This window comes from Ranitomeya variabilis, chromosome 8 (genome assembly GCF_051348905.1).
Source record: "Ranitomeya variabilis isolate aRanVar5 chromosome 8, aRanVar5.hap1, whole genome shotgun sequence".
NCBI lineage: Eukaryota > Metazoa > Chordata > Amphibia > Anura > Dendrobatidae > Ranitomeya > Ranitomeya variabilis.
Genome location: NC_135239.1, coordinates 190,015,145 through 190,033,361, shown reverse-complemented (window position 1 = coordinate 190,033,361; position 18,217 = coordinate 190,015,145). Strand labels below are relative to the sequence as shown.

Genomic DNA, 18,217 nt, shown 5'->3' with positions numbered 1-18,217 from the left:
CGCAGGCATTGTTCAATCTCACGCCTTGGGTCAGCCGCAGGCATTGTTCAATCTCACGCCTTGGGTCAGCCGCAGGCATTGTTCAATCTCACGCCTTGGGTCAGCCGCAGGCATTGTTCAATCTCACGCCTTGGGTCAGCCGCAGGCATTGTTCAATCTCACGCCTTGGGTCAGCCGCAGGCATTGTTCAATCTCACGCCTTGGGTCAGCCGCAGGCATTGTTCAATCTCACGCCTTGGTCAGCCGCAGGCATTGTTCAATCTCACACCTTGGTCAGCCGCAGGCATTGTTCAATCTCATGCCTTGGGTCAGCCGCAGGCATTGTTCAATTTCACGCCTTGGTCAGCCGGAGGCATTGTTCAATCTCATGCCTTGGGTCAGCCGCAGGCATTGTTCAATCTCACGCCTTGGGTCAGCCGCAGGCATTGTTCAATCTCACGCCTTGGGTCAGCCGCAGGCATTGTTCAATCTCACGCCTTGGTCAGCCGGAGGCATTGTTCAATCTCACACCTTGGTCATACAATGTTTACTTTTTTAGGCATCACTAATTGAATTAAACTGTACTAATCCAAACTGCCATCTCAGGTGACCAAGACAAGATGGTAAACCTGGGAAATCACAAAAACAAATGGGTTTCACATACTGCTGTACTTGCTTTTTTTCCACTAACAAGCAGCAACCTGATACCTGCGTTTTTCAAGTGTTTTTCACCACCTTAGTTTCAATGGGTGAAAAAAGCTGAAAAAACACTGAAATAAGTGAGATGCTCTATTATGCGAAAACCAAGAAAAGGCACAAAATACCGATAAAAACTGTATGTGTGCATGAGATTTCTGAAATCTCAGACTTTCATAGACTTTGCTGGTACTGTGAAAAGCATCTGAAAATTTGCCTAAAAAAATGCATAAAAAAAGGTGAATAACGCATTAGTGTGAAGATAGTCTTAAACATACTTTCCAAAACTGACCGGGGTCTCATTCACATGTCACACTGATGGTAGAAATGGACGCGCGGTGGGCAATGACGGACACGCGGATGAGACCCTGATACTAGTAATGAACACTGATGACACCGTTACAGTTATTTCAGGTATGTGGTTAAACACGGACGTGTGAATGAGGCCCACCGATGCAGTTCCCGGTCAGCTTCTCCTCGCCCCGTACCAGTTGCTTTAGGGACACACCGGGTATAGCCCCAGTTCAGCTTTTCAAACTATACTTTATCTGATGCTCCGCAGCCTTCTAGTAAAGCATACCTGGCTCTGATCCTCTGATTCATGATGGATGTGGTTGGAATATAATGACACGCTCCCTTTAACAAGATGAGACAACCCCATTTAACTTTAGCATGTCAGCTTTAACATGGTGATCAAAGGTGACCGTATCCTTTAAGAAGGGGGGGGGGGGGGGGTGACTAAGGTATTACAGTGACATAATGGTGCCAGAGCGGCTCACACCTCCAGCTCCTCTTATACTCGGAGTTACATAACGCTTCCACTGCGCTTGTTACAGTTACTATGTATTGTGCAGGGTGTCAGCGATGGCGGTATTCACCCGCCACATAGGAGGATATGTTGCAATAGCCATACAGTAACATCTGCTCCAGTCACGGGGTCAGACACGCTGTCATCTCAGATTCTGACTTCCTTCTGCTGTATCACATCAGGACAATCTAATCTAACGGGAAACGTCACCTGATCCAAAAAAAGCATCATCAGAACCAGGGTCCTGATGAAGACCCTCGGTACCGGGGTCCTGATGAAGACCCTCGGTACCGGGGTCCTGATGAAGACCCTCGGTACCGGGGTCCTGATGAAGACCCTCGGTACCGGGGTCCTGATGAAGACCCTCGGTACCGGGGTCCTGATGAAGACCCTCGGTACCGGGGTCCTGATGAAGACCCTCGGTCAGGGCTAGAAAGAGGGGGACATGGCACATCCAAGCATTCCAGAACAAGCCTATTTCAATAGGAATTGTGTAATGCTCTCTTTTCACCAGTGGTGGCGCTGCAGGGAAAATGAACACTTGTTTCAGTGAAATGAAATCACCACCAGTGAAGCTCGTTCCTAAAAATTCTCCTGTCTGAACAGACACTTGTGGCATAAGGTGTATAGGGTAAAATTAAGTTATAAAGTAGTGTGCGCAATTACCACTGAAGAGTCATGTGGGCGGTGCCATGCTCCTGGGAAGTCAGGGTCCTGATTGGACCGACATCCAAAAGTTAAGTCTGCGGCCTCCACAAGTAAAAGTCAAGGTTGAGCTCCCTCTAGTGGCCGCTGAAGGAGACAAGAATCTTATTATTTAAGTTTATGGCTTTATTTCAAGATCTGAATAATGAGAACCGATATCAGAGCTAAAAAAAATAAATAAAAAATCCCAAAACAATATTCACGGCATTTTGGATCAGTGTTGATGAAATAAACAATATAAAGTTTACTTTACCAAACAAAGTTTTTGACAATCCTGGTGTGAATATTTCTAAAAGTCGCCCTGCTGTAATGAATGAGAATTCTTCCCGTTATCACAAGTGCGCATTAATGGGTTAATGGTAGGGCCGAACAGGGCACAAGCCCCCCACAGTGTCCGTCCACACAGAGATCCCATAGCCCCCCTATTCACCAGTCTGCTGTGAGAGTGTAACCCTTTCACGCCTGTGTCCTGACGATGTAGACGGGGTGAGCCCATCATACAAAATCTAACAACAACGACTTACATATAGGACATTATATCTATGTGGAATAAATCCATTAATCTGTAAAATCTGAGAATCCGGAATGAAGAAAGCTAGCTCCGATCACAGCAGTTTAACCCCTTAGATGCCACGGTCAATTACGAAAGCGGCATTCAAGCGGTTGGAAATCGTGTGCAACTGGCCTGGAGGACCAACGAAGGACCCCCAGTGTCCCCCATGTTTCTATATTTATGGGCTTCTTGTAGGAGATCGGGGGCTTTACAATACTCGGCAATATTACAGAGTTTTGTACAAGAGCTCAAGGGTTCAAGTCCCCAATAGAGACAAATTAAAAAAACAAAAAAAAAAACACTATGGAAAGTGTAAATAAAAAGTACGGTATATACTATATATAGAATATAATAGAGAATACCTATAGAAAAAGTAAAAAAATGAAATAAAACCCCATAGAAAGTGTAAAAAATATATAATATATAATATATATATATATATATATATATATATATATATATATATATATATATATATATATATCCTATAGATATTGTAAAAAGAAACTAAGTAAAAAAAAAAACTATAGAAAGTGTAAATAAAAATGTGTGTGTGTATTGAATATACTGAGAGAAAAAAAATATCTATGGAAAAAGTTAAAAAGAATTAAATAAAACCTTATAGAAAGTGTAAACAACACATATGTAAACCCTATAGATATTGTAAAAAGCAAAGTAAAAAAAATAAATAAACAATCCATATAAAAATTGAAATCTTCCTTTTCCAGAACATGAAAAATGGAAGAGATCAGACAGTGCGGACCCCAAAATGGTAACGGTAAAACCGACACCCCCCCCCCCCCCATCCTGATGTAAAACTATAGACAAAAAATAATTTAAAAACCTTGGAAAGTGATAAGGGGTCACCTGGGACCCCCGGGGGCCACAGTGATGGGAGCAGCAGCCAGAAGTGTGGTGCTGATCTCTGCTGGTAGGTGAGGATTCTGTTTTCCTCCAGTGCCGAGAGTCTGGCACAGCGCATAGTCCGGCACAGCGGAGCGCATGGTCCGGCACAGCGGAGCGCATGGTCCGGCACAGCGCATGGTCCGGTACAGCACATAGTCTGGCACAGCGGATGGTCCGGCACAGTGCAGCGCATAGTCTGGTACAGTGCATAGTCCGGCACAGCGGATGGTCCGGTACAGCGAAGCGCATGGTCCGGCACAGCGCATGGTCCGGCACAGCGCATGGTCCGGCACAGCGCATGGTCCGGCACAGCGCATGGTCCGGCACAGCGCATGGTCCGGCACAGCGCATGGTCCGGCACAGTGCAGCGCATAGTCTGGTACAGTGCATAGTCCGGCACAGCGGATGGTCCGGCACAGTGCAGCGCATAGTCTGGTACAGTGCATGGTCCGGCACAGCGGATGGTCCGGCACAGCGCATGGTCCGGCACAGCGCATGGTCCGGCACAGCGCATGGTCCGGCACAGCGCATGGTCCGGCACAGCGCATGGTCCGGCACAGTGCAGCGCATAGTCTGGTACAGTGCATAGTCCGGCACAGCGGATGGTCCGGTACAGCGAAGCGCATGGTCCGGCACAGCGCATGGTCCGGCACAGCGCATGGTCCGGCACAGCGCATGGTCCGGCACAGCGCATGGTCCGGCACAGCGCATGGTCCGGCACAGTGCAGCGCATAGTCTGGTACAGTGCATAGTCCGGCACAGCGGATGGTCCGGCACAGTGCAGCGCATAGTCTGGTACAGTGCATGGTCCGGCACAGCGGATGGTCCGGCACAGCGCATGGTCCGGCACAGCGCATGGTCCGGCACAGCGCATGGTCCGGCACAGCGCATGGTCCGGCACAGTGCAGCGCATAGTCTGGTACAGTGCATAGTCCGGCACAGCGGATGGTCCGGCACAGCGCTCATTACCGCACACAGGTAAGCGCCCAGTCACACTGCACTGACACCCGGCATATAACGCTCGCACTGTGACGTCATACGGCACTGACACTTCCTATATCCAGGTCACATGTCCGCGCCCCCGGGCTGTACACACGGTACATACAGCGGAGACCGGGTACATAGCACGGACAGCAGTCTCTGCACGCCGCATACACCCACCGTGTGTGACTGCAGGCTCTGGCTGGCCTCTATGACGGCGGTGAGCGGGACCGTGTCATCCAGGAGGAGCTTGTTGACCGCCGGTTTCTCCATGAACGCCATCCCGGCGGCAGCAGGCGGACTACTGAGCGCAGGCCTGGCAGTGCCGAGGGGCGGGGCCAGGAGCGCGGGGTGGAGCGGCGGTGTCGAAGTGGGAGGGGAAAGGAGGAGCTGTCATTGGGGTGGGCGTGGCTTACACGGAGGGGCAGAGCGAGTGTCAGTGCGGAGGAGACGTGCACTACAGGAGCGGAACCTGCAGGGGGCGCAGCATGTCACTCACTATGGAGGAAGGTGGCAGCAGCATTTACTAGTCATATATGTGTGTATACCTCTTTATGTGTGTGTATACCTCTGTATATGATGTGTATACCTCTTTATATATGTGTGTATACCTCTATATATAATGTGTATACCTCTTTATATGTGTGTGTACCTCTTTATATGTGTGTATACCTCTATATATGTGTGTGTACCTCTTTATGTGTGTACCTCTGTATATGTGTATACCTCTTTATATGTGTGTACCTCTTTATATGTGTGTATACCTCTTTATATGTGTGTATACCTCTATATATGTGTGTGTACCTCTTTATGTGTGTACCTCTGTATATGTGTATACCTCTTTATATGTGTGTACCTCTTTATATGTGTGTATACCTCTTTATATGTGTGTGTACCTCTTTATATGTGTGTGTACCTCTTTATATGATGTGTGTATACCTCTTTATATGATCTGTGTATACCTCTTTATATGTGTGTATACCTCTTTATATGTGTGTGTACCTCTTTATATGTGTGTGTACCTCTTTATATGATGTGTGTATACCTCTTTATATGATCTGTGTATACCTCTTTATATGTGTGTATACCTCTTTATATGTGTGTGTATACCTCTTTATGTGTGTGTATACCTCTTTATGTGTGTATACCTCTATATATGTGTGTATACCTCTTTATATGTGTGTGTATACCTCTTTATATGTGTGTATACCTCTTTATGTGTGTGTACCTCTTTATATGTGTGTATACCTCTTTATATGTGTGTGTATACCTCTTTATATGTGTGTATACCTCTTTATGTGTGTGTACCTCTTTATATGTGTGTATACCTCTATATATGTGTGTATACCTCTTTATATGTGTGTATACCTCTTTATGTGTGTATACCTCTTTATATGTGTGTATACCTCTTTATATGTGTGTATACTTCTTTATGTGTGTGTACCTCTTTATATGTGTGTGTACCTCTTTATATGTGTGTGTATACCTCTATATATGTGTGTATACCTCTTTATATGTGTGTATACCTCTTTATATGTGTGTATACTTCTTTATGTGTGTGTACCTCTTTATATGTGTGTGTACCTCTTTATATGTGTGTATACCTCTTTATATGTGTGTATACTTCTTTATGTGTGTGTACCTCTTTATATGTGTGTGTACCTCTTTATATGTGTGTGTATACCTCTTTATATGTGTGTATACCTCTTTATATGATCTGTGTATACCTCTTTATATGTGTGTGTACTTCTTTATATGTGTGTGTACCTCTTTATATGTGTGTATACCTCTTTATATGATCTGTGTATACCTCTTTATATGATGTGTGTATACCTCTTTATATGTGTGTGTACTTCTTTATATGTGTGTATACTTCTTTATATGTGTGTATACCTCTTTATATGATGTGTGTACCTCTTTATATGTGTGTATACCTCTTTATATGATGTGTGTATACCTCTTTATATGATGTGTGTATACCTCTTTATATGATGTGTGTATACCTCTATATATGTGTGTATACCTCTTTATATGTGTGTATACCTCTTTATATGTGTGTATACCTCTTTATATGTGTGTATACTTCTTTATATGTGTGTATACCTCTATATATGTGTGTATACCTCTTTATATGTGTGTATACCTCTTTATATGTGTGTATACCTCTTTATATGTGTGTATACTTCTTTATATGATGTGTGTATACCTCTTTATATGTGTGTATACCTCTTTATGTGTGTATACTTCTTTATATGTGTGTATACCTCTTTATATGATGTGTGTACCTCTTTATATGTGTGTATACCTCTTTATATGATGTGTGTATACCTCTTTATATGATGTGTGTATACCTCTTTATATGATGTGTGTATACCTCTTTATATGATGTGTGTATACCTCTTTATATGTGTGTATACCTCTTTATATGTTGTGTGTATACCTCTTTATATGATGTATGTGTACCTCTTTATATGATGTGTGTATACCTCTTTATATGATGTGTGTATACCTCTTTATATGATGTGTGTATACCTCTTTATATGTGTGTATACCTCTTTATATGTTGTGTGTATACCTCTTTATATGATGCAGTAGCAAGAAAAAAGCTTTATGATGGCACATGAGTGATACGACTGATAGATGATACCTGGGAGTCATGTTAAAAGAAAAAAACTGCATTGGGGCCCAGAAATTCAAGTTCCAGCTCCGCCTGCGAGTATCTATATTCCAGCTGTTGGGCTCCTTTGGCAGCAGCATTCTGCCTTGGAAAGGATCAGGCCTGTCGACATTTTAATATGCCCAATCCTTTTTTTTTTCCAGCCAATCTTGCCGTACATTTGAGAGAGTTAGAAATTCCCATTAATTTTCGCACGTCCAGTAACCCTTAGTGGGCATCCGCAGCTCCTCTTCTGATTAGTGACATCGTATTAGGCCGGCTGATCAATAGACAGGAGGCAGTTCACCGAGTGCTGACCTGGGTCCTACCCATTTATTTCTTCATCTCCAATACTCGCCTTACTGATTGAGTTCGGCATTTTCTGTTCTGTTCAGTCCAGTCGGGCATGTGACCGCTGCAGGCAATCACTAGTTGCAAAGGTAAGTAACATTGTATCATGACTGCAGCGGTCATTTGTTAATCTAGACCGAAGAGGAAGAACTGAGACCATTGGGAGAAGGAGATTCTGGCAGCGTTGGATCAGATGCGACAGAACAACTTTGAAAATGGGCAAAATAATTATTTGATGCAGATATTACGGTGATCCGGGAAGAAAAGCCATATTTTTGTTGATTACCGACCGCTTTCTAAGTGTGATCTGTCACGTACCGGTCTCTGCTCCGTTGCCCTATGGCTGCCGCTAATCAAGTTATCTGGTGAACCCCAGTGACCTCACACAAGGCCAATTACATCTGACTTTAAGAGTCTGAGTCATGTAAGCCTTTTGCATTTGTTACCTTGGAGTTTGTTCCACCAGTTTACTGCTCTGGTATCATTTCATCAATCTTCTGTTTGCTCTTACAATCTACATTTGTTTCCTGGCTCGGACCTGCAGCTCACTCTTCACCTGCTGTAAGCATAACAAGCTCCTCTCTGGAGACTGTTCGCATTACTATTAATCCTGCATCACAGTATATCATCCCCATAAAAAAAAAAGTTTGTCTCTTCATCTCTGCTACCAGTGGCTTCCATTGTGTGTTAACTGGTGATGAGCGACTGTGCTGGGATAAGGTGTTATGTGAGCATGCGCGGACAATATGTTCGTGTCCCCGCGGCTGCATGTTTTACGGCTGTTAGGCAATCCCCACGTGTTGCAGCTGTAAAACATGCAGCCGTGGGGACTCAAACATTATCCGAGCACGCTCAGCTAACACCTTATCCCAGCACGTTTGCTCAATCACTATTGTTAACCCTTCGTCTGCTGAAAGCATTACAAACTTTCCTCTGGATTAGTTCAATAACAAATGCTGCTGCTATCCCCAGACTGACTCTTCAGTTCCTGCGCTTTTCTGCCCTCCCTGTTATGTGTCTTCTGTTGCGTCTTGATCCTCACAGTTCAACTTGCCGTTTGTGCACGTAAGGCTGAGTTTTGCGGCTGCCGCATATGGTTGGATGCACTCGAGCAGGTGGGCAATAACTCGCGATAGGGGAAGGTTCACACTACAGTATGGCGGCTGTATTTTTATTCCCTCTGTATTACAGCCACAATTGCAAGTCCCATGATCCGATGTAATGGCAGTATATAGACGTATACTTCTGCAGGTTCGGGTCTGAAGACCCTCGCTCACACCAACAGTAATTCAGTCACGAGTGAATGTTTACTACACAATTAAAAATAACCAAAATGATTATTATATTAGACGCCAATATTCTGGGTCAACGAAGCACATCGATCAACATCTTAAACTTAAAGAATATCACACCAAAGTCTTATACTCTGATCAGTGGCCAGGAATGAGCACTTTCACCGTCCCTTCCATGACGGTCCGGCCACCATTAGCGGCTACACAAGATACACTGATGAACGCCAATGATCTCTTTAGCGCCTTCACTTGTGCTCTTGCTACGACTTCTTCCCCAGCGTGGAGAGGTGCCGGGAAGCGAATGTCCTGGGAAAGGAGCACACAACCCTCCCCTGGCAGCTTCGTGCCCAACACGGCAGACACCAGGCCGTTGAGGAGGACCCCATGTACGACGGGTTTTTCAAATCTTGTGTTCTTAGCAAAAGTCTCATCGAGGTGCAGGGGATTAGTGTCACCCGTCAGCTCCGAGAAGAGTTTAACGTCCTTCTGAGTGAAGGTCCTTGAGATCTCGGCGCTGTCCCCTACCTGCAGGTGCGACAGCCTCCGTGTATGATTACTGAAGCAACTTAACACGGAAAGATTGGAGGAAACGGCCAAAGATCTTCCACCGTTGACCAAGTGATGGAGCATCCTGAGGAACGTCTAGTCCAGGACTAGTTCTCTGCTGTTACCAGCCAACGCCAACAGGAAAGGTGATGTCTGATGGAGAGGGGACAGAAGACGGCAAACATGTTGCTCAGCTATGCAGCAAGACTACAAAAACAAGTCTTCCCAGTCATGCATTGCTGGCGGAGACACGGTCACCAGATCCGCGTTCCATGGAAATTTACCTGTAACACACGAACGCTGCACTGCAGGCCCTGGTATTGTCCCAGCAGGGTCAGAGATGTCCACAGCTTCACGAGGCCACTGTTAGAAGAGATCACATTCAACAAATACGGATTAAAAAAAAATAAAAAATGCAGTTTATTATACAGCTTTTATACACAGGACTGTGTGATCTGCTGCATTGAAGAACACTAAAGGCCAGAGAAACCTTTTAACACGGAAAATGAATTTCACATGTAAGTTATCTTTAAGATAATAAAAAATTGTGTTAAGTTTAAGTCTGCAAGATGCATTTCTTTATTCATTTTTATGACGGACCCAAAATTCAGATGTTTCTCATGTGGGAGCGTCTCTCCCAGTAATATAGGCTGGATGTGAGCTCTGCTGTTTTCACTGCTCTTATATCAGCACAGCTTCTATCCTGCACTAAGTTCCTCTTCTTGTGTTTTCCTCCTGGTTTATAGCCTGCTTTTCTCCACCCTACCCGAATTACTTCCTCCCCTCTCCATGCTTAATTTTGCTTTTTGGAAGGAAATAACCAATAAACCAAAATTCTGTTCTATGACGTCTAAGTAAATAATTAGCGTCTTCCATATACAGACAGGAAACATACTACTTATGCCTTGACTTACACCCATTATATTTTACCCATTGGCCACAGCTACTTGCCTGCTCTTGATCCGCAGTATGGCGCACAGGGTCTTTTCATCAAATTTTAACAGGTCCAACGGGAAGGAAACTCCGACCTGAGAACAAAGGACAAAATGTGCAATTTTAAATCTTTTTCTGTGTACAAAAAAAACTCTGAGGTTTTTTTTTATTTTTTTGCTTGAAAAAAGGTTTGAGAAAACAACTGGTGAAAAATAATTTTAAAAAAAGTGTGTCGCGTCTTTATAGCGAATCTTGAGACAATCTGCTCAAATCAAAAGGATTAAAAAAATGCTCAGAGAAAAAAAATTAAAGTTTTGAGGACCTCAAAACCTCAGTGTGAACATTGCCTGAAGCGGTGTGTTGTCTGAATGGAGAGAGAGGAATAAGCTGCTGCTAGAAACATCTGAGAAGTTAAGATGAGGCATGTAGAAATTCAGCATGTCCAATCCTTTTTTTTTTTTTTTCTATAAACTGATGTTAGTTCGTCAGAAATAATAGTTTATTGTATATTACCTCTCCGTGCAAATCCTTCAATGCCGAGAGAATCAATGACTTGAACTGAGCTGCAGAAATTTTGGGGGTCTTGTCTTGAAAGACCCTGTAGATAATACACAGTCAGTTATATGCGGCGGTAGAGTTTAGGTAGTAGGAGATTTTATAGATACTTACAGCTGAGTCTTCAAGTAATGATACTCGGAGAAGTTCTTCTGCACGATCCTCTGGTACGTGGTGGCTTCTGCAGGTTTGGGTCTATCGTCCATGCTTATACACTCAGCTTAAAGAAGAGGAGAAGACTGTAGATGTCACCACTGATGACTGCTTAAACAGACCTGTTTAGTTGTACATTGCACATGGAATATTTAAAAAAAAAAGTTTAAAGAAAACCCAAATAAAATAGCAAAATTAAAAAAAAAAAAATAAAAAATAAAATTATATATATATATATATATATATATATATATATATATATATATATATATATATATATATATATATACACACACACACATACTGCATATGAAAGGATATGGGTGACATCTAATGGTTAAGCATGACTATTACATGCATACATAAAAGGTAAAAGACAGAGCATGCAGTGTATAGAGGGGTATAATTCCAGTTTCTGCCCCTGCTGCAAATTGTTTAAAAAAAAAAATAAATACTTTTTTTTAACTCACCCTCCCAAGGTCCAACACTGAGTCTCCGCCACTGCTCCTTGTGTCTGTTATTGCCTGCAGTGCTGATGTCTCCTAGACAGCGCTGCAGCTAATCAGTGAGCGTAGAGACTCTGCCCAAGTTGACATAATGAGCCGATCAGCTAAGTTATTGACTGCAGCACTGTCGACATGACAGCAGCGATTGTGACTCAGCACTGGACCTGGGGAGGGTGAGTATGGAAGTTTGTTTTTTTTTTGGGGGGGGGGAATTAAACTGCGCATGGGAACAGGAGGTTTCCAAAACCGGAAATCCTCTGTAAGTGCCGCACATCTATAGCACACACCCTGCTACTGACCAATGAGCTCATTTTTTAAAAAGAAAATTAAGTAGCCATTGGCCACCAAGGGGAGGCAGAGTCTCATCCTCATGCAGCGGCCGATCCAGGCGATATATGAATACTAATATCAAAATGTGCAGGAGCGGGCAGCGTTTCCTGGTTATCAGCGGCTAGAGCAGCCAAATACTCCCTACTAGGGGTTATCCTTTCAGGATGAGGCTTCACACTGCGACTGGTCATGTCCAGAGGTGTCAAACTGCATTCCTCGAGGGCCGCCAACAGGTCATGTTTTCAGGATTACCTTGTATTGCACAGGTGATAATTTAATCACCTGCACAGAATGATTTCAGCACCTTGTGGAATGCTAAGGAAATCCTGAAAACATGACCTGTTGGCGGCTCTCGAGGAATGCAGTTTGACACCTCTGCTGTAGACGAAACTCTGCCCACCCCCAGCATAGATCTAGAAAAAGAAAAGTGTGCACTCATCACCAAATATCCAAAAAGTAAGAGTGACTGAAGTTACACTCCACATTTCACACTTTTATAACATATTGATGCTTTAAACGAGCTGCCTCAGTCCGTGTTCCCACGAGGCGAGTACAGCTGTTGTTACGGGGGAGAAACCTAGTGATCGAGAAGGGGTTCTCCGACTCGTGGACAACCCCTTTAAGTGTAAGAATCAAAGCCTTGCTGCACTAAAAAAAATGAAGAAAATGAAGTTATATTCTCCCAGCAGCTGCTCGTTTCCAGTCATCGGAGCAGCTATAATCCCCCTGCAAGGAAATAATGTTTTGGGGTTTTTTTAGCCGCCACACTCCCTTTAATCCTTCAAAGAACCCTCCGATTCACTCACATGTCATCAATACCAGAACATATGAGCTGCAGTACCAAAACCGGCAGTGTCCAGTGTGCGGAGCAGCTGTGGGGTCTCGGCTCGTGCTCTCCGGGCTCCATCCATCATTGCTTTTTTGCCTTTAGGTTTTGAAATTTTTCTTTAAATTTTTGCCTTCTTTAAAGTAACTTTGTGTTCACCTGTTTTATTTTCGTCTTTGCAGGTGAGGGTTTTATTTCCCACATTTTCTGACGATTCATGAAATGCGACTTTTCAAAAAATTACAGACTTTTTTCACAATTGTACTCCCAAGTATTTCCCTCACCCCCGGGAACGATTTTATGTCCGGTTGAAACTTTAAACTTAGGTTAAAAACAAAAATAAAAATCCCTTCTGATTCTATGCGACTCATGAACAGCCGGCGGGGCCCATAACAGTCGGATATTAAAGGGATTATGATATTAAAGGGGTTGTGATATTAAAGGGATAGGTCATACATATCAGATCGGTGGAGGTCCGACACCAGGCAGAAACCTTTCTATGTATTTGAGTTTTATGGAAGTAAAGAGTCCGACATGGCGTCCATTCACATGACGCAGCATGTCTAACTGTGCCGCTCTCTATTGGACACATAGTGGGGGGCACAGAGCAGAAGACCCCAACACTATGACAGTATGGCGTAAGGACCAGGCATAGGTCTTGGAACATCCCCTTTTATTAGGAGTAGCACTTCAGACAGTAGCAGTAATGGAGCACAAGCACGTGCGTGACCACTTGCATTAATAAATAATTGAGTCTCTTCTATACAGTTCAAGCCACGAGTAATACAACACTCACCGGCATATTCCCCCGAGCAATGAAGCCCACAAGCCTCTGCGACCTCATGTTTCTCTACAAGACTATTCAGAAATTGTTTAGGTTGGCGGCCATATTTCAGAAGACCAAAACGCATAGACGAGTAATGATTTATCTCAGCCAAAATGGCGCCTAACGTGGAGACATCACAGTAAGGGTGTATGCACTTCTCTTCTGTGCGCTGTGTAACTTTTCCCCCGGGAACTGTAACATTGTTCTTAACGTTCCTAAACACAACTGTCAAAGACTGTGGTACACCGCCCTCTAGCGGAGGAATAAAGTAAGGAGCGGAAGTCGTAACGAGAGAGAAGATAACGCGTAATATTCGGTCAGAGCAGCGCGTATCTTATGGATGCAGTATAAATAAATAGATTACAGGTTGATAGAGAAACAGATGTATATAGCTTTAGAACAGAACAGGTTGCTCAGATTTGCTAAATTTTGCATATTTTATATTATTATTTACAAATTTGTAAATGTTGGCCTCCTGAAATTACTCCAGATCAAGTGTCCGCTTCTAGTGAATTGCTTTATTAAGACACAGGACAGCTTCCAAAAGAAAGATAGTGCGTTCCGTGCTACGACAATTTTTATTTTAGATTAAGCCACTTCCTAACTGCTGGGTCCTAGTAAAGCCCATTAGTGCTGCCACACAGAACAGTTTCCCCTTCATGCTCCCAACAGTGACCCCCTCACACACAGTATGATGTCCCCACAGTACATTCCCCCTCACACACAGTATGATGTCCCACAGTACATTCCCCCTCACTCAGTATGATGCCCCCACAGTATATTCCCCCTCACACAGTATGATGTCCCCACAGTACATTCCCCCTCACTCAGTATGATGCCCCCACAGTACATTCCCCCTCACACAGTATGATGCCCCCACAGTACATTCCCCCTCACACAGTATGATGCCCCCACAGTATATTCCCCCTCACACAGTATGATGTCCCCACAGTACATTCCCCCTCACTCAGTATGATGCCCCCACAGTACATTCCCCCTCACACAGTATGATGCCCCCACAGTACATTCCCCCTCACACAGTATGATGCCCCCACAGTATATTCCCCCTCACACAGTATGATGTCCCCACAGTACATTCCCCCTCACTCAGTATGATGCCCCCACAGTACATTCCCCCTCACACACAGTATGATGTCCCCACAGTACATTCCCCCTCACACAGTATGATGCCCCCACAGTATATTCCCCCTCACACTGTATGATGCCCCCACAGTACATTCCCCCTCACACACAGTATGATGTCCCCACAGTACATTCCCCCTCACTCAGTATGATGCCCCCACAGTATATTCCCCCTCACACTGTATGATGACCCCACAGTACATTCCCCCTCACACAGTATGATTTCCCCACAGTACATTCCCCCTCACACAGTATCATGTCCCCACAGTACATTCCCCCTCACACAGTATGATGTCCCACAGTACATTCCCCTCACACTGTATCATGTCCCCACAGTACATTCCCCCTCACACACAGTATGATGTCCCCACAGTACATTCCCCCTCACACAGTATGATGCCCCCACAGTACATTCCCCCTCACTCAGTATGATGCCCCCACAGTATATTCCCCCTCACACTGTATGATGACCCCACAGTACATTCCCCCTCACACAGTATGATTTCCCCACAGTACATTCCCCCTCACACAGTATCATGTCCCCACAGTACATTCCCCCTCACACAGTATGATGTCCCACAGTACATTCCCCTCACACTGTATCATGTCCCCACAGTACATTCCCCCTCACACAGTATCATGTCCCCACAGTACATTCCCCCTCACACAGTATGATGTCCCACAGTACATTCCCCCTCACACAGTATGATTTCCCCACAGTACATTCCCCCTCACACAGTATCATGTCCCCACAGTACATTCCCCCTCACACAGTATGATTTCCCCACAGTACATTCCCCCTCACACAGTATGATGCCCCCACAGTACATTCCCCCTCACACAGTATGATGTCCCACAGTACATTCCCCCTCACACAGTATGATTTCCCCACAGTACATTCCCCCTCACACACTATGATTTCCCCACAGTACATTCCCCCTCACACAGTATGATGCCCCCACAGTACATTCCCCCTCACACAGTATGATGCCCCCACAGTACATTCCCCCTCACACAGTATGATGTCCCACAGTACATTCCCCCTCACACAGTATGATTTCCCCACAGTACATTCCCCCTCACACACTATGATTTCCCCACAGTACATTCCCCCTCACACAGTATGATGCCCCCACAGTACATTCCCCCTCACACAGTATGATTTCCCCACAGTACATTCCCCCTCACACAGTATGATGTCCCCACAGTACATTCCCCCTCACACAGTATGATTTCCCCACAGTACATTCCCCCTCACACAGTATGATTTCCCCACAGTACATTCCCCCTCACACAGTATGATTTCCCCACAGTACATTCCCCCTCACACAGTATGATGTCCCCACAGTACATTCCTCCTCACACAGTATCATGTCCCCACAGTACATTCCCCCTCACACAGTATGATGTCCCCACAGTACATTCCCCCTAACACAGTATGATGTCCCCACAGTACATTCCCCCTCACACAGTATGATTTCCCCACAGTACATTCCCCCTCACACAGTATGATTTCCCCACAGTACATTCCCCCTAACACAGTATGATGTCCCCACAGTACATTCCCCCTCACACAGTATGATGTCCCCACAGTACATTCCCCCTCACACAGTATGATGTCCCCACAGTACATTCCCCCTCACACAGTATGATGTCCCCACAGTACATTCCCCCTCACACAGTATGATGTCCCCACAGTACATTCCCCCTCACACAGTATGATGTCCCCACAGTACATTCCCCCTCACACAGTATGATTTCCCCACATTACATTCCCCCACACACAGTATGATGTCCCCACAGAACATTCCCCCTCACACAGTATGATGTCCCCACAGTACATTCCCCCTCACACAGTAAGATGTCCCCACAGTACATTCCCCCACACACACAGTATGATGTCCCCACATTGCATTCCCCCTCACACAGTATGATGCCCCCACAGTACATTCCCCCTCACACAGTATGATGTCCCCGCAGTACATTCCTCCCCTCTCAGTATGATGCCCCCACAGTACATTCCCCCTCAGTATGATGCCCCCACAGTACATTCCTCCTCACACAGTATGATGTCCCCACAGTACATTCCCCCTCACACAGTATGATGTCCCCACAGTACATTCCCCCTCACACAGTATGATGTCCCCACAGTACATTCCCCCTCACACAGTATGATGTCCCCACATTACATTCCCCCTCACACAGTATGATGTCCCCACATTACATTCCCCCTCACACAGTATGATATCCCCACAGTACATTCCCCCTCACACAGTATGATGTCCCCACATTACATTCCCCTCACACAGTATGATGCCCCCACAGTACATTCCCCCTCACACAGTATGATGCCCCCACAGTACATTCCCCCTCACACAGTATGATGCCCCCACAGTACATTCCCCCTCACACAGTATGATACCTCCACAGTACATTCCCCCTCACACAGTATGATATCCCCACAGTACATTCCCCCTCACACAGTATGATGTCCCCACATTACATTCCCCTCACACAGTATGATGCCCCCACAGTACATTCCCCCTCACACAGTATGATGTCCCCACATTACATTCCCCTCACACAGTATGATGCCCCCACAGTACATTCCCCGTCACACAGTATCATGTCCCCACAGTACATTCCCTATCACAAAGTATCATGTCCCCACAGTACATTCCTCCTCACACAGTATGATGCCCCCACAGTACATTCCCCCTCACACAGTATCATGTCCCCACAGTACATTCCCTATCACAAAGTATCATGTCCCCACAGTACATTCCCCCTCACACAGTATGATTTCCCCACAGTACATTACCCCTCACACAGTATGATGTCCCCACAGTACATTCCTCCTCACACAGTATCATGTCCCCACAGTACATTCCCCCTAACACAGTATGATGTCCCCACAGTACATTCCCCCTCACACAGTATGATTTCCCCACAGTACATTCCCCCTCACACAGTATGATTTCCCCACTGTACATCCCCCCTCACGCAGTATGATTTCCCCACAGTACATTCCCCCTCACACAGTATGATGTCCCCACAGTACATTCCCCCTAACACAGTATGATGTCCCCACAGTACATTCCCCCTCACACAGTATGATGTCCCCACAGTACATTCCCCTTCACACAGTATGATGTCCCCACAGTACATTCCCCCTCACACAGTATGATGTCCCCACAGTACATTCCCCCTCACACAGTATGATGTCCCCACAGTACATTCCCCCTAACACAGTATGATGTCCCCACAGTACATTCCCCCTCACACAGTATGATGTCCCCACAGTACATTCCCCCTCACACAGTATGATGTCCCCACAGTACATTCCCCCTCACACAGTATGATGTCCCCACAGTACATTCCCCCTCACACAGTATGATTTCCCCACATTACATTCCCCCACACACAGTATGATGTCCCCACAGAACATTCCCCCTCACACAGTATGATGTCC

General features: G+C 45.2%; 3 protein-coding genes across 7 annotated transcripts in view; all 3 read right to left on the bottom strand.

Moving 5' to 3' along the window:
* The window catches only part of PXK (PX domain containing serine/threonine kinase like), a 58,030-nt gene extending 52,993 nt beyond the window's left edge, over positions 1-5,037 (bottom strand). For 2 of the 3 annotated variants that reach the window (XM_077278638.1, XM_077278639.1), the window contains exon 1: positions 4,809-4,970. In XM_077278638.1, coding sequence (XP_077134753.1) covers positions 4,809-4,910 — 102 coding nt within the window. In that variant the 5' untranslated portion in view covers positions 4,911-4,970. Of the gene's footprint in view, positions 1-4,808 lie in introns of all 3 variants that reach the window. The other variant, XM_077278637.1, reaches the window with a different exon arrangement.
* A 3,886-nt stretch (positions 5,038-8,923) lies between these two features.
* HTD2 (hydroxyacyl-thioester dehydratase type 2) lies at positions 8,924-9,557 on the bottom strand. Its single transcript, XM_077278625.1, has one exon. It carries the CDS (start codon positions 9,555-9,557, stop codon positions 9,066-9,068), a length of 492 nt encoding a protein of 163 aa, XP_077134740.1. The 3' UTR covers positions 8,924-9,065.
* On the bottom strand, positions 8,924-13,838 carry RPP14 (ribonuclease P/MRP subunit p14). 3 transcript variants are annotated; one of them, XM_077278622.1, is made up of 6 exons: positions 13,573-13,838; positions 11,076-11,181; positions 10,920-11,004; positions 10,425-10,501; positions 9,758-9,836; positions 8,924-9,626 (listed from the first exon to the last, which is right to left on the bottom strand). In XM_077278622.1, exons 1-6 carry the CDS (start codon positions 13,685-13,687, stop codon positions 9,570-9,572), a joined length of 519 nt encoding a protein of 172 aa, XP_077134737.1. In that variant the 5' UTR covers positions 13,688-13,838; the 3' UTR covers positions 8,924-9,569. The 3 variants fall into 3 exon arrangements, with proteins under 3 accessions (XP_077134737.1, XP_077134738.1, XP_077134739.1); XM_077278623.1 differs by having other exon boundaries at positions 11,076-11,236; positions 13,573-13,682; XM_077278624.1 differs by lacking the exon at positions 13,573-13,838 and adding an exon at positions 11,585-11,868.
* Between the last annotated feature and the right edge of the window lie 4,379 nt (positions 13,839-18,217).